At 43.7% G+C, this 16,125-nt stretch overlaps 1 protein-coding gene across 3 annotated transcripts in view; it reads left to right on the plus strand.

Annotated features, from left to right (window-relative positions):
• Window positions 1–16,125, plus strand: part of LOC119930099 (Krueppel-like factor 5) — an 84,714-nt gene that overhangs the window by 49,299 nt on the left and 19,290 nt on the right. Inside the window, exons 1-2 of one of the 3 annotated variants that reach the window (XM_038748563.1) lie at window positions 3,835–3,918; window positions 12,166–12,210. In XM_038748563.1, coding sequence (XP_038604491.1) covers window positions 3,913–3,918; window positions 12,166–12,210 — 51 coding nt within the window. In that variant the 5' untranslated portion in view covers window positions 3,835–3,912. Of the gene's footprint in view, window positions 1–3,834; window positions 3,933–12,165; window positions 12,211–16,125 lie in introns of those variants that run through there. The other 2 variants (XM_038748564.1, XM_038748562.1) reach the window with 2 other exon arrangements.

Here is a 16,125-nt window from a genome sequence, read left to right on the forward strand (position 1 = left end):
ATTATTATTACTGTGATTGTTGACCATGGACCTTTGATGATGGGAATTGTTTTTCAAACAATAGGAGGCTAAGTGTAAAAAGTAAATACTATAGGCAGACTGCCACCGTGGCCTAGTGGATAAAGCACAGGCCCGGGAGTCAGAGGTCCTGGGTTCTAATCCTGCCTCCACTGCTTGTCTGATCGGTGACCTTGGGCAAGTCACTTTACTTTTCTGGGTCTCATCTGGAAAATGGGGATTAAGACCATGAGCCCATGTGGGACAGGGACTGTGTCCAACCTGATTTTCATTCATTCATTCATTCAATCATATTTGTTGAGCGCTTACTGTGTGCGAAGAAGTGTACGAAGTGCCTGGGACAGTGCAATATTACAACAAACACATTCTGCCCACAAGCTCACAGTCTTGAGGGTGAGACAGACATAAATAAATAAACAGATATGTTCATAATATATAAATACATATACATATGCATATATACATATGATAAATAAATAGATAACAGATTTTTACATTATATATATTATATATATATGTGGATATATACAGATATTCATTCATTCATTCATTGTCGTATTTATTGAGCACTTATTGTGTGTAGAGCACTGTACTAAGCGCTTGGGAAGTACAAGTTGGCAACATATAGAGACGGTACCTACCCAACAACGGGCTCACAGTCTAGAAGGGGGAGACAGACAACAAAACAAAACATATTAACAAAATAAATAGAATAGTAAAGATGTACAAGTAAAATAGAGTAATAAATCTGTACAAACATATATACAGGTGCTGTGGGGAGGGGAAGGAGGTAGGGCAGGAGGGATGGGGAGGGGGAGAGGAAGGAGGGGGCTCAGTCTGGGAAGGCCTCCAGATATAATATTAATAATAATAATAATAATAATAATAGCATTTATTAAGCACTTGCCATGTGCAAAGCACTGTGCTAAGCTCTGGGGAGGTTTCAAAGTGATCCGGTTGCCCCACAGAGGGCTCACAGTCTTAAGCCCCATTTTACAGATGAGGGAACTGAGGCACAGAGAAGTGAAGTGACTTGCCCAAAGTCACACAGCTGACAATTGGCGGAGCCGGGATTTGAACCCATGACCTCTGACTCCAAAGCCCAGGCTCTTTCCACTGAGCCACACTGCTTTTCTGTATACATATGATTTGCTTGTGTCCATCTCCTCACTTAGTACAGTGCTTGGCACATAGTAAGCACTTAATATATACCAGAGTTATGATTATTATTGTTATCTGGAGGGTTATGGATGTGAGCTTCCAGCAATCTTACAGGAGGTTGAACTTTCTCCAAATGGGTCATTGGCCGAGGTTATAGTACTGCAATGTGTCGCTCCATTTATCCATTTCCCGAAGCCCTTGGCCCTTCTTCCTGAGGATTTCCCACTTCAGAGAGAAAATAGTGTGGTTTATTGGAAAGAGCACAGATCAGGGAATTAGAGAGCCTAGGTTCTAATCCTAGCTCCGCCACTCGCTTGCTCTGTATGACTTGAGACAAGTCACTTAAACATCTCTGTTTAACTGGGCAAACTGGGAATTGGATAATGGTTCTATCTCCTCCTGAGCCCCATGAGCAACAGAGATTGTGTCTGACCTGATGATCTTGTCTCTACCCGGGTGCTTAGTTCAGGGCTTGGCACCCAGTAAGGACTTAATAAATACCACAGTTATTATTATTAAAGACCCCTGACACAAAATTGTATCGTGAGGGGAGCTCTTCATTCAATCGTATATTACGTATTTACTATTCTGTTTATTTTATTTTGTTAAAATGTTTTGTTTTGTTGTCTGTCTGCCCCTTCTAGACTGTGAGCCTGCTGTTGGGTAGGGACCGTCTCTATATGTTGCCAACTTGTACTTCCCAAGAGCTTAGTACAGTGCTCTGCACAAAGTAAGCGCTCAATAAATACGATTGAATGAATGAATGAATGAATGAATGAAATGAACCTGGGGGAGCCGCTTCTGTCTTAATACTGAAAAGCAGCTACTCAACAAACCACTTCCCACCTCTTAACTGTTCTACTAGGAATCAGAAGGTCATGAGTTCTAATCCTGCCTCTGCCCCTTGTCTGCTCCGTGACCCTGGGCAAGTCACTTAACTTCTCTGTGTCTCAGTTACCTCATCTGTAAAATGGGGATTGAGGCTGTAAGCCCCACGTGGGACAGGGACTGCGTCCAATCCTTTCAGCACTTAGTAGAGTGCCTGGCACACAGAAAGCACTTAAGAAATACCGTAATAATAATTATTATTATTCCACTTGCCCATTAACTGGAAATATTGCCAAGTCTAAGTGTTGGCTTTTGACCACAGTGCGCCTGAGTCAACTTGTTTTTCTGCTTATATTCATGCCAATGTCTTATCTTTCCCAAAGACCTCAAACAGTGCCATGCCCATATTGGACACTCAACAAATATTAACTGATGCAAATAGCTTGACTTGCCTTCAAGCCATTTTCTTTATTCCTTACCCAGGGCAAGATGGTCAGTCTAATACATTCTCTTCCCCGTTCCTTTTCTGAATTCTGATAGACTTTCTCAAGGTTCTTTTCGTGTTATTGGGAAAAAAGACTAGGAATTGATTGTATAATAAGCCTCTGATTTTCTTTTAGTGATATTTGTTAAGTGCTAGGTGCTACGTGCTGTAGTAAGTGCTGGGTAGATTCAAGGTAATGAGGTTGGCCATAGTCCCTGTCCCACATGGGGCTCGCCGTCTTAATTCCCATTGAGAAGCAGCATGGCTCAGTGGAAAGAGCACGGGCTTTGGAGTCAGAGGTCATGGGTTCGAATCCCAACTCAGCCACATGTCTGCTGTGTGACCTTGGGCTAATCACTTAACTTCTCTGAGCCTCTGTTACCTCATCTGTAAAATGGGGATTTAGACTGTGAGCCCCGCAGGGGACAACTTGATCACCTTGTATCCCCCCCCAGCGCTTAGAATAGTGCTCTGCACATAGTAAGCGCTTAACAAATGCCATCATTATTATTATTATTTTACAGACAAGGCAACTGAGGCACGGAAAAGTGAAGTGACTTCACCAAGGTCAGACAGCAGACGAGTGCAGAGCCAGATTTAAAACCAAGGTCCTTCTAACTCCCAGGCCGGGGCTCTATCCACCAGGCCACACTGCTTCTAATTGAAGCAGTGGGGAGAAATTAAAGGGGCTAACTGATGCCAGGATACATAATAATAATGACAGTTGTTAAGCATTGTATTTGGCATTGGTTTAGATACAAGATAATCAGGCCCCGCATGGGGCTGACAATCTAGATAGGAAGAGGCCAGGTTTTGAATCCCCATTTTGCAGACTGGAGAACTGAAGCACAAAGTTAAGTGACTTGTCCTGGGTCACAGAGCAGCTTTACGGCGGGATTGGGATAAGAATCCTGGTCGTCTGACTCCCAGGAGGTGCTCTTCCTTTCCGTTTGGCCACAATACTTCTCTAACACCCATCGTTTTGCCAAAAGCCATTTTTTTGGCTGGGGACTGGTAAAAAGATCTATTGCTCCATGCAGCTTATATACCCACCTGACTCTGCTTTAACTTCAGTGAGAGTTTCGTGTGGGAAAGGTTGTCGGGTAGGGAGCCAAAGTAAACCTCTCATGGCTGCTCTATGACTTTAAACCTAATCCGTCTAATCCCATTCACCCTACGTTGTGCAATTCCTCCATGCAAACCTCCGGTTTCTCAACTAAAAGATGGGAAAAATAGTCCGTTCCTTTCATCACAGCAAAATCCGTTGCCAAGGGAGGATAGTGATGTCATAACGGCGCAAGTTCTCGCCGTCATCGACCTGGTGTGCTAGAGAAAGACAGGAGATTCTGTGGAATGGTCCATCGTGGCGGCAGCTATCTTGTAGTGGGATGAATAGAAAAATGGAGAAAGAAGCGTTCTGAATGCCGGTTGGTACTCTAGGGTGAGATAAAAGGGATGATGGCGAGAAGATCCCATCTGATAGGCTTCCAATTCACTTTCTCGGCACTCTGTTCCTCTTCAAGGGAAACTTAGAAATCCAGCTGAGACTCGTTCTCCCGATTTCATGGAAATGAACAGGAGGATAGTCAAACCTCTATGCTCTTGGATCCGTTTAAGGGGGGATTTCATTTTTGGGGTTACCATCCTGTCCTACAGCTAACAAACACTTCCTTTTCTCCTACTCCTTTCAATATCACTCTTGCGTTTGGATTTACATCCTTTATTAACCCCTCCCTCAGCCTCAGAGCACTATGTCAGTGCTTAGAACAGCGCTGCGCACATAGTAAGCACTTAACAAATATCATTATTATTATTATCATGTTCCTATCCATAATTTATTCTTTTTAATATATGTACATATATTATATATATTCTATTTATATATATACATTAATATATGGCTGCCTCCCCCTTTAGACTATAAGCTCATTGTGGGCAGGGAGTGTGTCTGTTGCAGTGTACTCTCCCAGGCACATAGTATAGTGCTCTGCACACAGTAAGCTCTCAGTAAATACGATCGACTGATTGATTGATTGGGAGCCAGGATGCATCTTATGCCAAGCCTCAGTTTTACTTTAATCATCTGTAAACATAGATACCATTAAGTCTGAAAGCAAATAATATTACTAACAATGATGGCATTTGTTAGGCGCTTTCTATGTGCCAAGCACTGTTCTAAGCGCTGGGGTAGATACAGAGTAATCAGATTGTCCCACGTGGAGCTCACAGTCTTCATACCCATTTTACAGATGAGGGAACTGAGGGACAGAGAAGTGAAGTGACTTGCCCAAAGTCACACAGCTGACAAGTGGCGGAGCCGGGATTAGAACTCACGTCCTCTGACTCCCAAGCCTGGGCTCTTTCCGCTAAGGCACGCTGCTCCTCTAAAGTTCAGGGAATCAAAGGGAGCTCAGAAGAGAGATGATGAAGGATGACTGAAGTTAGGAGGTGGCCCTTCACTCACTTTACTAGCTGTCATGCTTTGCACATAGTAAGCGCTTAATAAATGCCATTAAAAAAAAAGTTGGAGCACTGAACTCATTAGCAGGAGACAGGGTGGTGTTTTTTTTTTCTTTTTTTCTTTTGGCTAAAGGCTCCCCGGGCCTTTGACCTGCACACAGTAAGCGCTCAATAAATACGATTGATTGATTGATTGATTGACCTACAAAGAGGAAGCGGGGTTGAGAACTCGGACAGGCTCCCAAGTACCAAGAGGTTGGCCACCTGAGTCTCGACTTTTGACAGCCAGGATTTCCTCCCGTGTGCTGCCAACTGCATTGCTGATGGGATTCGGTGACTGAAATCCTGGGATAATAGCATGGGGATTCTTCTTCTTATTATTATCATTATCATTATTGTTATAAAGAGGTCATTCAGGCCGCGGAATTTGTATTGACTGGGTGTTTAGCGTTGGGAGGGAGCCGTGAGATTAATTTTGGTATTCTCCAGGGGTTGTGCAATTAAAATTGCATGTGGTTTGGGAGATTAGCATGACACTGGGGTTGCACAATGAGTGTTGCAGGTGGTTAAATGGGATCAGTGTGACTTGTGTGTCACGGACTATTTTCCCATATTAAGCAGAGTTGCTGTTGTTTTATGTGCTTTGGCCTCAGCATGTTGAAATAAGTTCTACATTGACATGCAGTCAATCAGTGGTATTTATTGAGAGCTTAAATCATGCAGAACAATCAATCAGTCAATTGTATTTATTGAGTGCCTGCTATGTGCAGAGCACTGTACTAAGCGCTTGGAGAGTACAATATCTCAGTGGAAAGAACATGGGCTTGGGAGTCGGAGGTCATGGGTTCAAATCCTTGCTCTGCCACTTGTCAGCTGTGTGACTCTGGGCAAGTCACTTAATTTCTCTGTGCCTCAGTTACCTCATCTGTAAAATGGGGATGAAGACTGCGAGCCCCACGTGGGACAACCTGATAACCTTGTATCTACCCCGGTGCTTAGAACAGTGCTTGGCACATAGTAAGTGCTTTACAAATACAATTATTATTATTACTTATTCCCTGCTCCAGTCTTTTAGACTGTGAGCCCACTGTTGGGTAGGGACTGTCTCTATGTGTTGCCAATTTGTACTTCCCAAGCGCTTAGTACAGTGCTCTGCACATAGTAAGCGCTCAATAAATACAATTGATGATGATGATGATGCCCACAATGTGCTTGCAGTCTAGCGGGATGAGCTTACATGAGGGAGAAAACCATACAATATTCATTCAGTCCTATTTATTGAGTGTTTACTATGTGCAAAGCACTGTACTAAGCATTTGGGAGACAGATACGTTCCTTGCCCACAGCAAGTTTACAATAGAGTTGATTCATTCAGTTCATTCAATCATATTTATTGAGTGCTTACTGTGTGCAGAGCACCGTACTAGGCGCTTGGTAAGTACAGAGAAGCAGCGTGACTACAGAGAAGCAGTGTGGCTCAGTGGAAAGAGCACGGGCTTAGGAGTCAGAGGTCATGGGTTCTAATCCTGGCTCTGCCACTTCATTCATTCATTCAATCGTATTTATTGAGCGCTTACTGTGTGCAGAGCACTGTACTAAGCGCTTGGGAAGTACAAGTTGGCAACATATAGAGACTGGTCCCTATCCAACAGTGGGCTCACAGTCTAGAAGGGGGAGACAGACAACAAACTTGTCAGCTGTGTGACTTTGGGCAAGTTACTTCACTTCTCTGTGCCTCAGTTACCTCATCTGTAAAATAGGGATTAAAGACTGTGAGCCCCACATGGGACAACCTGGTTACCTTGTATCTCCCCCAGTGCTTAGAACAGTGCTTGGCACATAGTAAGCGCTTAACAAATAATATTATTGTTATTATTATTACAAATCAGCAACATATAAAGACGGTCCCTACCCAACAACAGGCTCACAGTCTAGAAGATATACACGCTTCCTGCTCACAATGAGTCTCCAGTCTACATGGCACAAACTTAAGGGGGTGTTGGCATTAGTTGAAGGACATAAGACGAGTTGACAGTGAAACAAGTGTTTAGTATGTACCAGGCACTGTATTAAGCACTGGGGTGGATACAAGCAAACCGGGTACTGCATGGTGCTCACCGTCTTAATCTCCATTTTACAGATGAGGTAACTGAGGCACAGAGAAGTGAAGTGACCTGACCAAGGCCACGCAGCTGACAAGTGGCGGAGCTGGGATTAGAACCCCTGACCTTCTGATTCCCAGGCCTGTGCTCTGTCCACTACGCCATGCTGCTTCCCTGTTTGATATAACTATATGACATGACACCAAAATTTGTCTGATGTGGCTGTATCCATTCTCAATTTTCCAGTTAACTGCCAACTCCCTGTTTCTCTTTCGTGCTGGGAAGACAGCTCATTCGATCCGAGACAAGGAATACCTAGGAGTTTTTCAACGTGTGCTTTTGACGATGGGCTTCTTATCATTGGGTAGCCAAACATGGAGAAAGAGAGGAAGGAGGTCTGAGGAGTCATTTGGAAGCCAAGAGCTGGGAAGATTATGCGAGAGGCTTTCTAAGAACTCGTGTTTAGAGCGAGTGCATAATGTTTGAACCTTGGAGGTCTTCCCTAGCCTAGGTTTATGATGAAACAGAGACAGGCCTATCCCTCGTAGTTTGGAGATAGTAGGTAATTTTTCTTCTGGTGTATAAAGGAGAAGCCAGTCAATCAGTAGTATTTATTGAACACTTACTGTGGGCACTATACTAAGTTCTTGGGAGAGTGCAGTATGACAGAATTAGTGGACACAGTCCCTGCCCATAATGAGTTTAGGAGCCCAGAAGGAATTGTGTGTTCTTCTGGTTCCTAGGAGGCTTTGCAACACAAGAGAAACGGTGGTTGAGTCCTGCGTTATTTGGCCAGAAGAAATTCTTTTCAGGGACCTAATTGGTCATTAGAACAACATCATGGGGCCGGGGATTTAATTGTTCCCTTTGCTTATGAACCAACTGCTGGGAAGTCAGTCAAGGAGCCCAAAAAGTGATGTCTAGGAGAAAGAGCCAGGGCCTGGGGGCCAGAAAACCCGGGTTCTAATCCCAGCCCCACCACTTTCCTGGTGTGTAACTGTGGACAAGTCACCTAACTTCTCCATGCCTCATCTCAATACCTGTCCTCCCTTCTCCTTAGGTTATCAGCCTGTTAGTATGTTTGGTTTTGTTCTCTGTCTCCCCCTTTTAGACTGTGAGCCCACTGTTGGGTAGGGACTGTCTCTATATGTTGCCAATTTGTACTTCCCAAACGCTTAGTACAGTGCTCTGCACATAGTAAGCACTCAATAAATACGATTGATGATGAGGATGATGATGATGATCAGCCCCATATGGGATAGATACCGTGTCTGACCAGGTTATCTTGTATCTATTCATTCAATCATATTTATTGAGCACCTACTGTGTGCAGAGCACTGTACTAAGTGCTTGGGAAGTACAAGTTGGCAACATATAGAGACGGTCCCTACCCAACAACGGGCTCACTGTCTAGAAGGGGGAGACAGACAACAAACCAAAATATATTAACAAAATAAAATAAATAGAATAGTAAATATGTACAAGTAAAATAGAGTAATAAATCTGTACAAACATATATATACAGGTGCTGTGGGGAGGGGAAGGAGGTAGGACGGGGGGATGGAGAGGGGGAGAGGAAGGAGGGGGTGCTATCTATCCCAGGGCTCGGCCCCTAATAAATGCTTAACAAATACCGCAGATATTATTATTACATTTCAGAAGAGATGGTGGATGAAGGGTGCTGAGGAGAGATTTTTCTGGGGAGGCAGTAAGATCTAGTGAAAAGAAAGGGGACAGGATGTCAGAAAACCTAGGATTCTAGTCCCAGCTCTGCCACTTGCCTGCAGTGTAACCTTGGACAAGTCATTTCACTTCCCTGGGCCTCAGCTTCCTCATCTGCAAAATAGGGAAAAAATACCGGTTCTCCAGGGACTGTGTCTGGTCTGATTATCTTTTACCTAGCCTGGCATTTGGCTCCAAATATTGTAATAAATAAATACTGCCATTATTTATATTTTCACATCTACAGTTAGAGTGGCTTGTACTCCTTATCTCTTCCCTTTTATTTTAACCCTCATCCATTCGTTTTCCTTCGAACAGAATTGCATTTGTTTTGGTTAAAAAAAGGTCAAGAAATCCACTTTCAAAGAAAGTTCTTTAGAGATGGCATTTGTTTAGCGTTTATATGTGCCAAGCACTGGGGTTGATACCAGCTAACCAGGTTGCACACAATTCATGTCCCAGGTCGGGCTCACAGTCTTAATCCCCATTTTGCAGATGAGGTAACTGAGGCTCAAAGAAGTGAAATGACTTGCTCAGGGCCACACAACAGACAAGTGGTGGACCGTCTGACACCCCGCTTTTTCCATCAGGCTGCGGCTCCTGGATTTCTCTACCTTGAAGGAATGTCTTTGCAGTTGGCAAAACAAAGCAGAGACCAGGGAATTCCAGTTTCCCTTTCCCTCCCCCGCTTCCTTTCCTCTTTCCTCCTCCTTTCTCCTCTCCTCTTACTAGGGAAGGATAAAACCATGGAAAGGCAGTAAACCAGAGATCTGTTATGCAAACAGAAGGAGAATGCATTAACTGGTCAGACTGGTTGGTTGACCTTTGGTTACTAAATGGAAAAAAAAAGAAGTGTACTGAAGCTGGTATATCAGGAAAAAAAGAAACATTAGTTCTAGGAGGTTGCTGGGACAGCAACAGTCTCTGTCAGTTAATTGTATTTGTTGAGCACTCACTGTGTGCAGAGCACTGTACTAAGTACTTGGGAGAGTATATTATAATAATAAACAGACACGTTCCCTGCCCACGGTGAAAGCAGCTTGGCTCAGTGGAAACAGCCCGGGCTTTGGAGTCAGAGGTCATGGGTTCAAATCCTGGCTCCGTAATTGTCAGCTCTGTGACTTTGGGCAAGTCGCTTCACTTCTCTGGGCCTCATCTGTAAAATAGGGATTAAGACTGTGAGCCCCCCGGGGGACAACCTGATCACCTTGTAACCTCCGCAGCGTTTAGAACAGTGCTTTGCACATAGTAAGCGCTTAAAATATGTCATTATTGTTATTATTACAGTATGAGCGTTGGTATCTCTCTGTGCATCTGGAGATCACAGATCTGACTCCTCTCCTCAGATTTGTCACCAATTAGCGTGAGCTTCTCTTCTCAGTGACTTAGCTTCCTGAAGGGTAAAATGGGAGTCATGTAGCCACTTCAAGGACTGATTCATACCCACAAGGATCCAAGCGGGGTAACTTTAGGAAAGAATTAGGGCGTAAGCTCCTTGAGGATAAGAATCTTGTCTACCAACTCTGTTGCGTGGTACATTCCCAAGCGCTTAGTACAGTGCTTTGCATGCCGAGTAAGTGCTGTAACAAATACCATAAAAAGCCAGAAATAGGAGGCATCCTCCTTCAAGTTAAATCAATGAAATCCACACTTTCCTTTGAAAAATAATTTTTTTGAATATTGGTAATGTTCAGAAAAAAAGTGCTGTAATTTAGTATTCCTAGCCAGGTGATTTTGTAGCTCTGTAAAAGGAACGAATGGTAAATGCTCTCTACAGATGTCTGTTGTTTAATGTAATAGGTTGTTGAGTGGTTAGAAAATAAACAAAATAACCACTAGAGAGAGTTTTCCTAATAAACTTTGGCTCCTTTATTTCTAATGCCAGAAATTAATGCACCGCATTCAGTGCCAGCTCACCAAGAAATACCTCTTTATTGTGCCAATGTGTCTGGATAATGTCAGTGTTAAATATAATAATGATGATGATGGTATTTGTTAAGCGCTTACTATGTGCCAAGCACTGTTCTAAGTGCTGAGGTGGATACAAGGTAATCAGGTGGGGCACAGTCCCTGTCTCCCATGGGGCTCACCAGCCTCAGTCCCCATTTTACAAATGAGGGAAATGAGGCACAGAGAAGTGAAATGACTCGCCGAAGGTCACACAGCAGACAAGTGGCAGAGCCGGGACTAGAGGCCAGATTCTTCGCACTCCCAGGCCCGTGCTCTATCCATTAGGCCACGCTGCTTCTTCACCTCATGAAAAATAGGTTTAGGTTTAGTTGATTGACCTGGCGATGTGATCTGGAGGCCATCTTTCTCTAGATTCAGTGGTTGGGAGAAGTGTGTCTGTGTGTGTGTGTGTGTGTATATGTGTGCGTGTTTAGTTAATGCCATCAGTCAAGGATTGCCCCAAATGCCCTGGCATCTTCAGAATCAATCAACCAATCAATCGTATTTATTGAGTACTTACCGTGTGCTGAGTCTTATACTAAGCTTATGGGAGAGGACAATATGGTGGAGCTGTTAGACATGATCCTTGCCCTCAAGGAAGTTACAGTCTGGTCGGGGAAGACTTTACCATCTAGTAGGAGGAGCTTCCAACCAATGTTGACCACTCTGAAAGTGTCCCAAGACACTTCAGTTGGGAGGATGCACATCCCAAATTTAGAAAAGTGAACACCTGGGTTTCTGTAAAAGTGAGTTCCTTTAAAGATCCTTGAGCTCAGAAAAATCATCTGTCTCCTGCCCTGCTTTCTCTAGAGTTAGCTATTTGTCATTTTTAATCTCTCCAGGTCCTCCCAGGGCCTGTGACAGAATTACATTCCTCTAAGCACCATGGAAGTTACAAGATGGAGTCTTAAAAAAAGGAGCAGGAAATTGCCGTGGCGAACATTAGGCACTTGAATTCTGGGGCCCGTGTCACTTTCTGTAGGAATTAGGAGATCCTAATTCCTAATCCTAATGTCTGTCTATCCTGTCTATCCTGCCTGTCTATCCTGTCTGTCACACACATCCAGTGGTGTGATAGACTTGATGATCTTGTACCAACCCCAATGCTTAGTGTGGTGCTTGTCACATACACGCACTAAAAAATACCGCAGTTATTATTTTCAGATTTATGGTATCGAAGAAGGCCATCTAGCCACAGTGTAAACCACCATTACTTTGGTCTGAGTGGAGAAGACAGCCGTGGAAATAGTGTGGTATTTGTTCAGCACTTAGTATGTGCCAGAAACTGTACTAAGCGCTGGGGTGAATACAAGGAATTGGGGTTGGACACAGCCACATGGGGCTCTCAGTCTTACTTAATCCCCATTTTACAGATGGAAATGTCCTACCTCTCTACCAGTTCCCCTAACTGCTTAGTAACAGAATCTCTTTCTTCCACAGCTTGACCCAGTGAGGATGGATCATCGACTGCAGCTTGCCATGGAGGTAAACTATATATACGTATTTTTAAAAATTATGATTTATTTTACTGTATTTAATTATCTACACTTCGGAAGAATTGATAGGCTCTGGATGCAATGGTCTTGCTTTTTTTCTGGATCTGACGGGGAAATGGACTTTTCCACTGATCAATCAATAAATCAGTGGTATTTATTGAGCACCTACTACATGCTGAGCACTGTACTAAGCGCTTGGGAGAGTACAATGCAACAGAATTAGCAGTCCCGTTCCCTGCCCATAATGAGCTTAATAATAATAATAATAAAATAATAATAATAATGGTATTTGTTAAGAGAAGCAGTGTGGCACAGTGGAAAGAGCTCAGGCTTTGGAGTCAGAGGTCATGAGTTCAAATCCTGGCTCCACCGATTGTCAGCTGTGTGACTTTGGGCAAGTCACTTCACTTCTCTGGGCCTCAGTTACCGCATCTGTAAAATGGGGATTAAGATTGTGAGCCCCACCATGGGACAACCTGATCACCTTGTAACCTCCCCCAGCGCTTAGTACAGTGCTTTGCACATAGTAAGCATTTAATAAATGCCATTGTTAATAAATGCCATCGTTATTAAGTGCTTAGTACAGTGCTTTCCATACAGTAAGCTCTCAATAAATATGAGAGAGGCAGCGTGGCTCAGTAGAAAGAGCACAGGCTTGGGAGTCAGAGGTCATTGGTTCAATCCCGGCTCCACCACTTGTCAGATGTGGGACTTTGGGCAAGTCACTTCACTTCTCTGGGCCTCAGTTCCCTCATCTGTCAAATGGGAATTAAGACTGTGAGCCCCACATGGGACAACCTGATTACCTTGTATCCCCCCAGCGCTTAGAACAGTGATTGGCACATAGTAAGTGCTTAACAAATACCAACATCATTATTATTATTATGATGGAATGAATGAATATGTGCCAGGAACTGTGCTTAGTGCTGGGGTAGATACAAGATAATAGGGTTGGAAACAGTCCACAGAGGGCTCAGAGTCTTAATCCCCATTTTACAGATGAGAGAACTGAGGCCCAGAGCAGTGAAGTGACTTGCCCAAGGTCATATAGAAGACAAGTGACAGAGCTGGGATTATTCATTCATTCATTCATTCAATCGTATTTATTGAGCGCTTACTGTGTGCAGAGCACTGTACTAAGTGCTTGGGAAGTACAAGTTGACAACGTATAGAGATGGTCCCTACCCAACAGTGGGCTCACAGTCTAGGAGGGGGAGACAGAGAACAAAACAAAACATATTAACAAAATAAAATAAATAGAATAAGTATGTACAAATAAAATAAATAAATAGCCACGAGATCTAGACTCAAGGAACTGTACTGCTCACTCTTTCCCTTAGCCCCAATTAACAAAAAGTCCCCTTGTACTCTTCCAAGTGCTTAGTACAGTGCTCTGCACACAGTAAGCACTCAATAAATACCACTGATTGATTGATTCTTCCCCTGGTTGGAATCCTGGGTAGTGCAGTTCTCAAGCAGCTCCAAATTCAGACCATCCTAGAAGAAGCGTTCCTAGGAATTTATTTAGATCGATGTCTATCTCCCCCACTAGACTGTATGCCCATTATGGGCAGGGAATATGTCTGTTGTATTGCTATATAGTACTCTCCCAAGCACTTAGTACAGTGCTCTGCACACAGTAAGTGTTCGTTAAATGCTGATTGACTGACGGAAGGGCAAGCGAGGCTGCCAGGGCTTCCATGTCGGCCAAAAGACAGTGGGAAAACTGGATATCACAGGGTGAGGGAAACAGGAGCGGGAGAGTGAGATCGAGCAGAGAAAATGGAAGACTGTGTCCAACTCCTCCTTTCCCCAATTCGTTCAAAGTACTGCCCTTAAAAACCTATCCCAACTGATATTCTTAAATATATGGAAACTCCGTGTCTCAAGAATCAAACCACCTCTATTTCCCACTTACTGGCATCTTCTTGGCTTGTCTTCCCAAATTCAGAAGAAGCTTTTTCCTGAAATGCAGTCTTTTCCAGGAACAAATCCATGTTGTCAGGAGAGGAATTTCCTTTACATTTTGCGGCACCATTCCTCCACCGAGTCATACTAAATGCTAAACTCCTTTTCTCTTCCTGAATGCTCCTCTAATAGTAATAATAATGATGTTGGTTATTTGTTAAGCACTGTTTTAAGCGCTGGGACAGATACAAGGTTATTAGGTTGTCCCACTTTGGGGCTCACAGTCTTGATCCCCATTTTACAGATGAGGGAAGTGAGGTACAGAGAAGTGAAGTGACTTGCCTAAAGTCACACAGCGGACAAGTGGCAGAGCCGGGATTAGAACCCATGACCTCTGACGTCCGTGCTCTTTCCACTAAGTCATGCTGCTTCTCGTATCAATCAATCAATCAATCGTATTTATTGAGTGCTTACTGTGTGCAGAGCACTGGACTAAGTGCTTGGGAAGTACAAGTTGGCAACATATAGAGACAGTCCCTACCCAACAGTGGGCTCACAGTCTAGAAGGGGGAGACAGAGAGCAAAACCAAACGTATTAACAAAATAAAATAATTAGAATAGATATGTACAAGTAAAATAAATAAATAAATAAAATAATAAATATGTACAAATATATATGCATATATACAGGTGCTGTGGGGAAGGGAAGGAGGTAAGACGGGGGGATGAAGGGGGGGCGAGGGGGAGAGACTCTCGTAGACTCTCAGAGACTTCTCTAGACTCCAAGCTTGCTGTGGACAGGGAACACGTCTATCAACCCTGTAATATTGTCATATTGTACTCCCCCGAGTGCTTAGAACAGTGATCCACACATAGGAAGCACTCAGTAACTGATCGACCGATGGGATAGGCCGAGCATCATTTGGAGGCTTGAAGTGTGAGATGAAGTGTGAGATGCCCGAGGGTTATCTTTTAGACCATGAACCCACTCTTTTAGACTGTGAACCCACTGTTGGGTAGGGATTGTCTCTATATTTTGCCAACTTGTACTTCCCAAGTGCGTAGTACAGTGCTCTGCACACAGTAAGCGCTCAATAAATACGATTGATTGATTGATTGATTATCAAAGTTCCAGTCATCATTCGGTTAAACTACTGGAAGATCAGGGGAGAGGGAAAGGGAAAGGAAGGTGGAGAAAAATCCACAAGTCCTGCCTAATTGCTTTTGTCTGGAGCAATTGCCCAAGGGAAATCCTGCCATCCCTTTTCTCTGCAACAAAGATAAGCAACCAGTTTCCAGGATTAAGAAGAGTTTAGATAGGAGATGGGAAGTTTCCCCTCTTCCCCCACCCCAGCTCCCCACCAAAAGAAAAACAACAAACCAACATAGACCCATTCCAGCTCTTTACTTTGTCCGAGAATGGGTCATTTCACTGCTGAATTATTTGAGGAATTTGGAGTGTTAGGGGGAGAGCCCTGGTACAGCCTGATTCCTGAATCGAAAAATACCATCTGCGTGGAACCTAGAGGAAACCAGGAAATAAAAGATCTTCTGTTCACTTAGCTCTTGATAAGCATAGAGTTGTTGAGAGTTTCTCAGGCACGTTGTTTCTTGGGAGGAAAGGAAGGAAATAATAATAATACTCATGGTGTTTTTTAAGGGTTTGCTATGGGACAAGAACTGCGTGTTCTAAGTGCTGGGGTAGATACAAGATAATCATTTTAGATGCAGTCCCTTCCCCACCTGGAGCTAATAGTCTAATAATAATAATAATAATGATGGCATTTATTAAGCGCTTCCTACGTGCAGAGCACTGTTCTAAGCGCAGGAGAGGTTGCAAGATGATCAGGTTGTCCCACGGGGGGCGCTCACAGTCTTCATCCCCATTTTACAGATGAGGGAACTGAGGCCCAGAGAAGTGAAGTGACTTGCCCAAAGTCACACAGCTAATTGGCGGAGCCGAGATTTGAACCCATGACCTCTGACTCCAAAGCCC

The sequence above is a fragment of the Tachyglossus aculeatus genome, chromosome 6 (genome assembly GCF_015852505.1).
Source record: "Tachyglossus aculeatus isolate mTacAcu1 chromosome 6, mTacAcu1.pri, whole genome shotgun sequence".
In the NCBI taxonomy this organism is placed as follows: domain Eukaryota; kingdom Metazoa; phylum Chordata; class Mammalia; order Monotremata; family Tachyglossidae; genus Tachyglossus; species Tachyglossus aculeatus.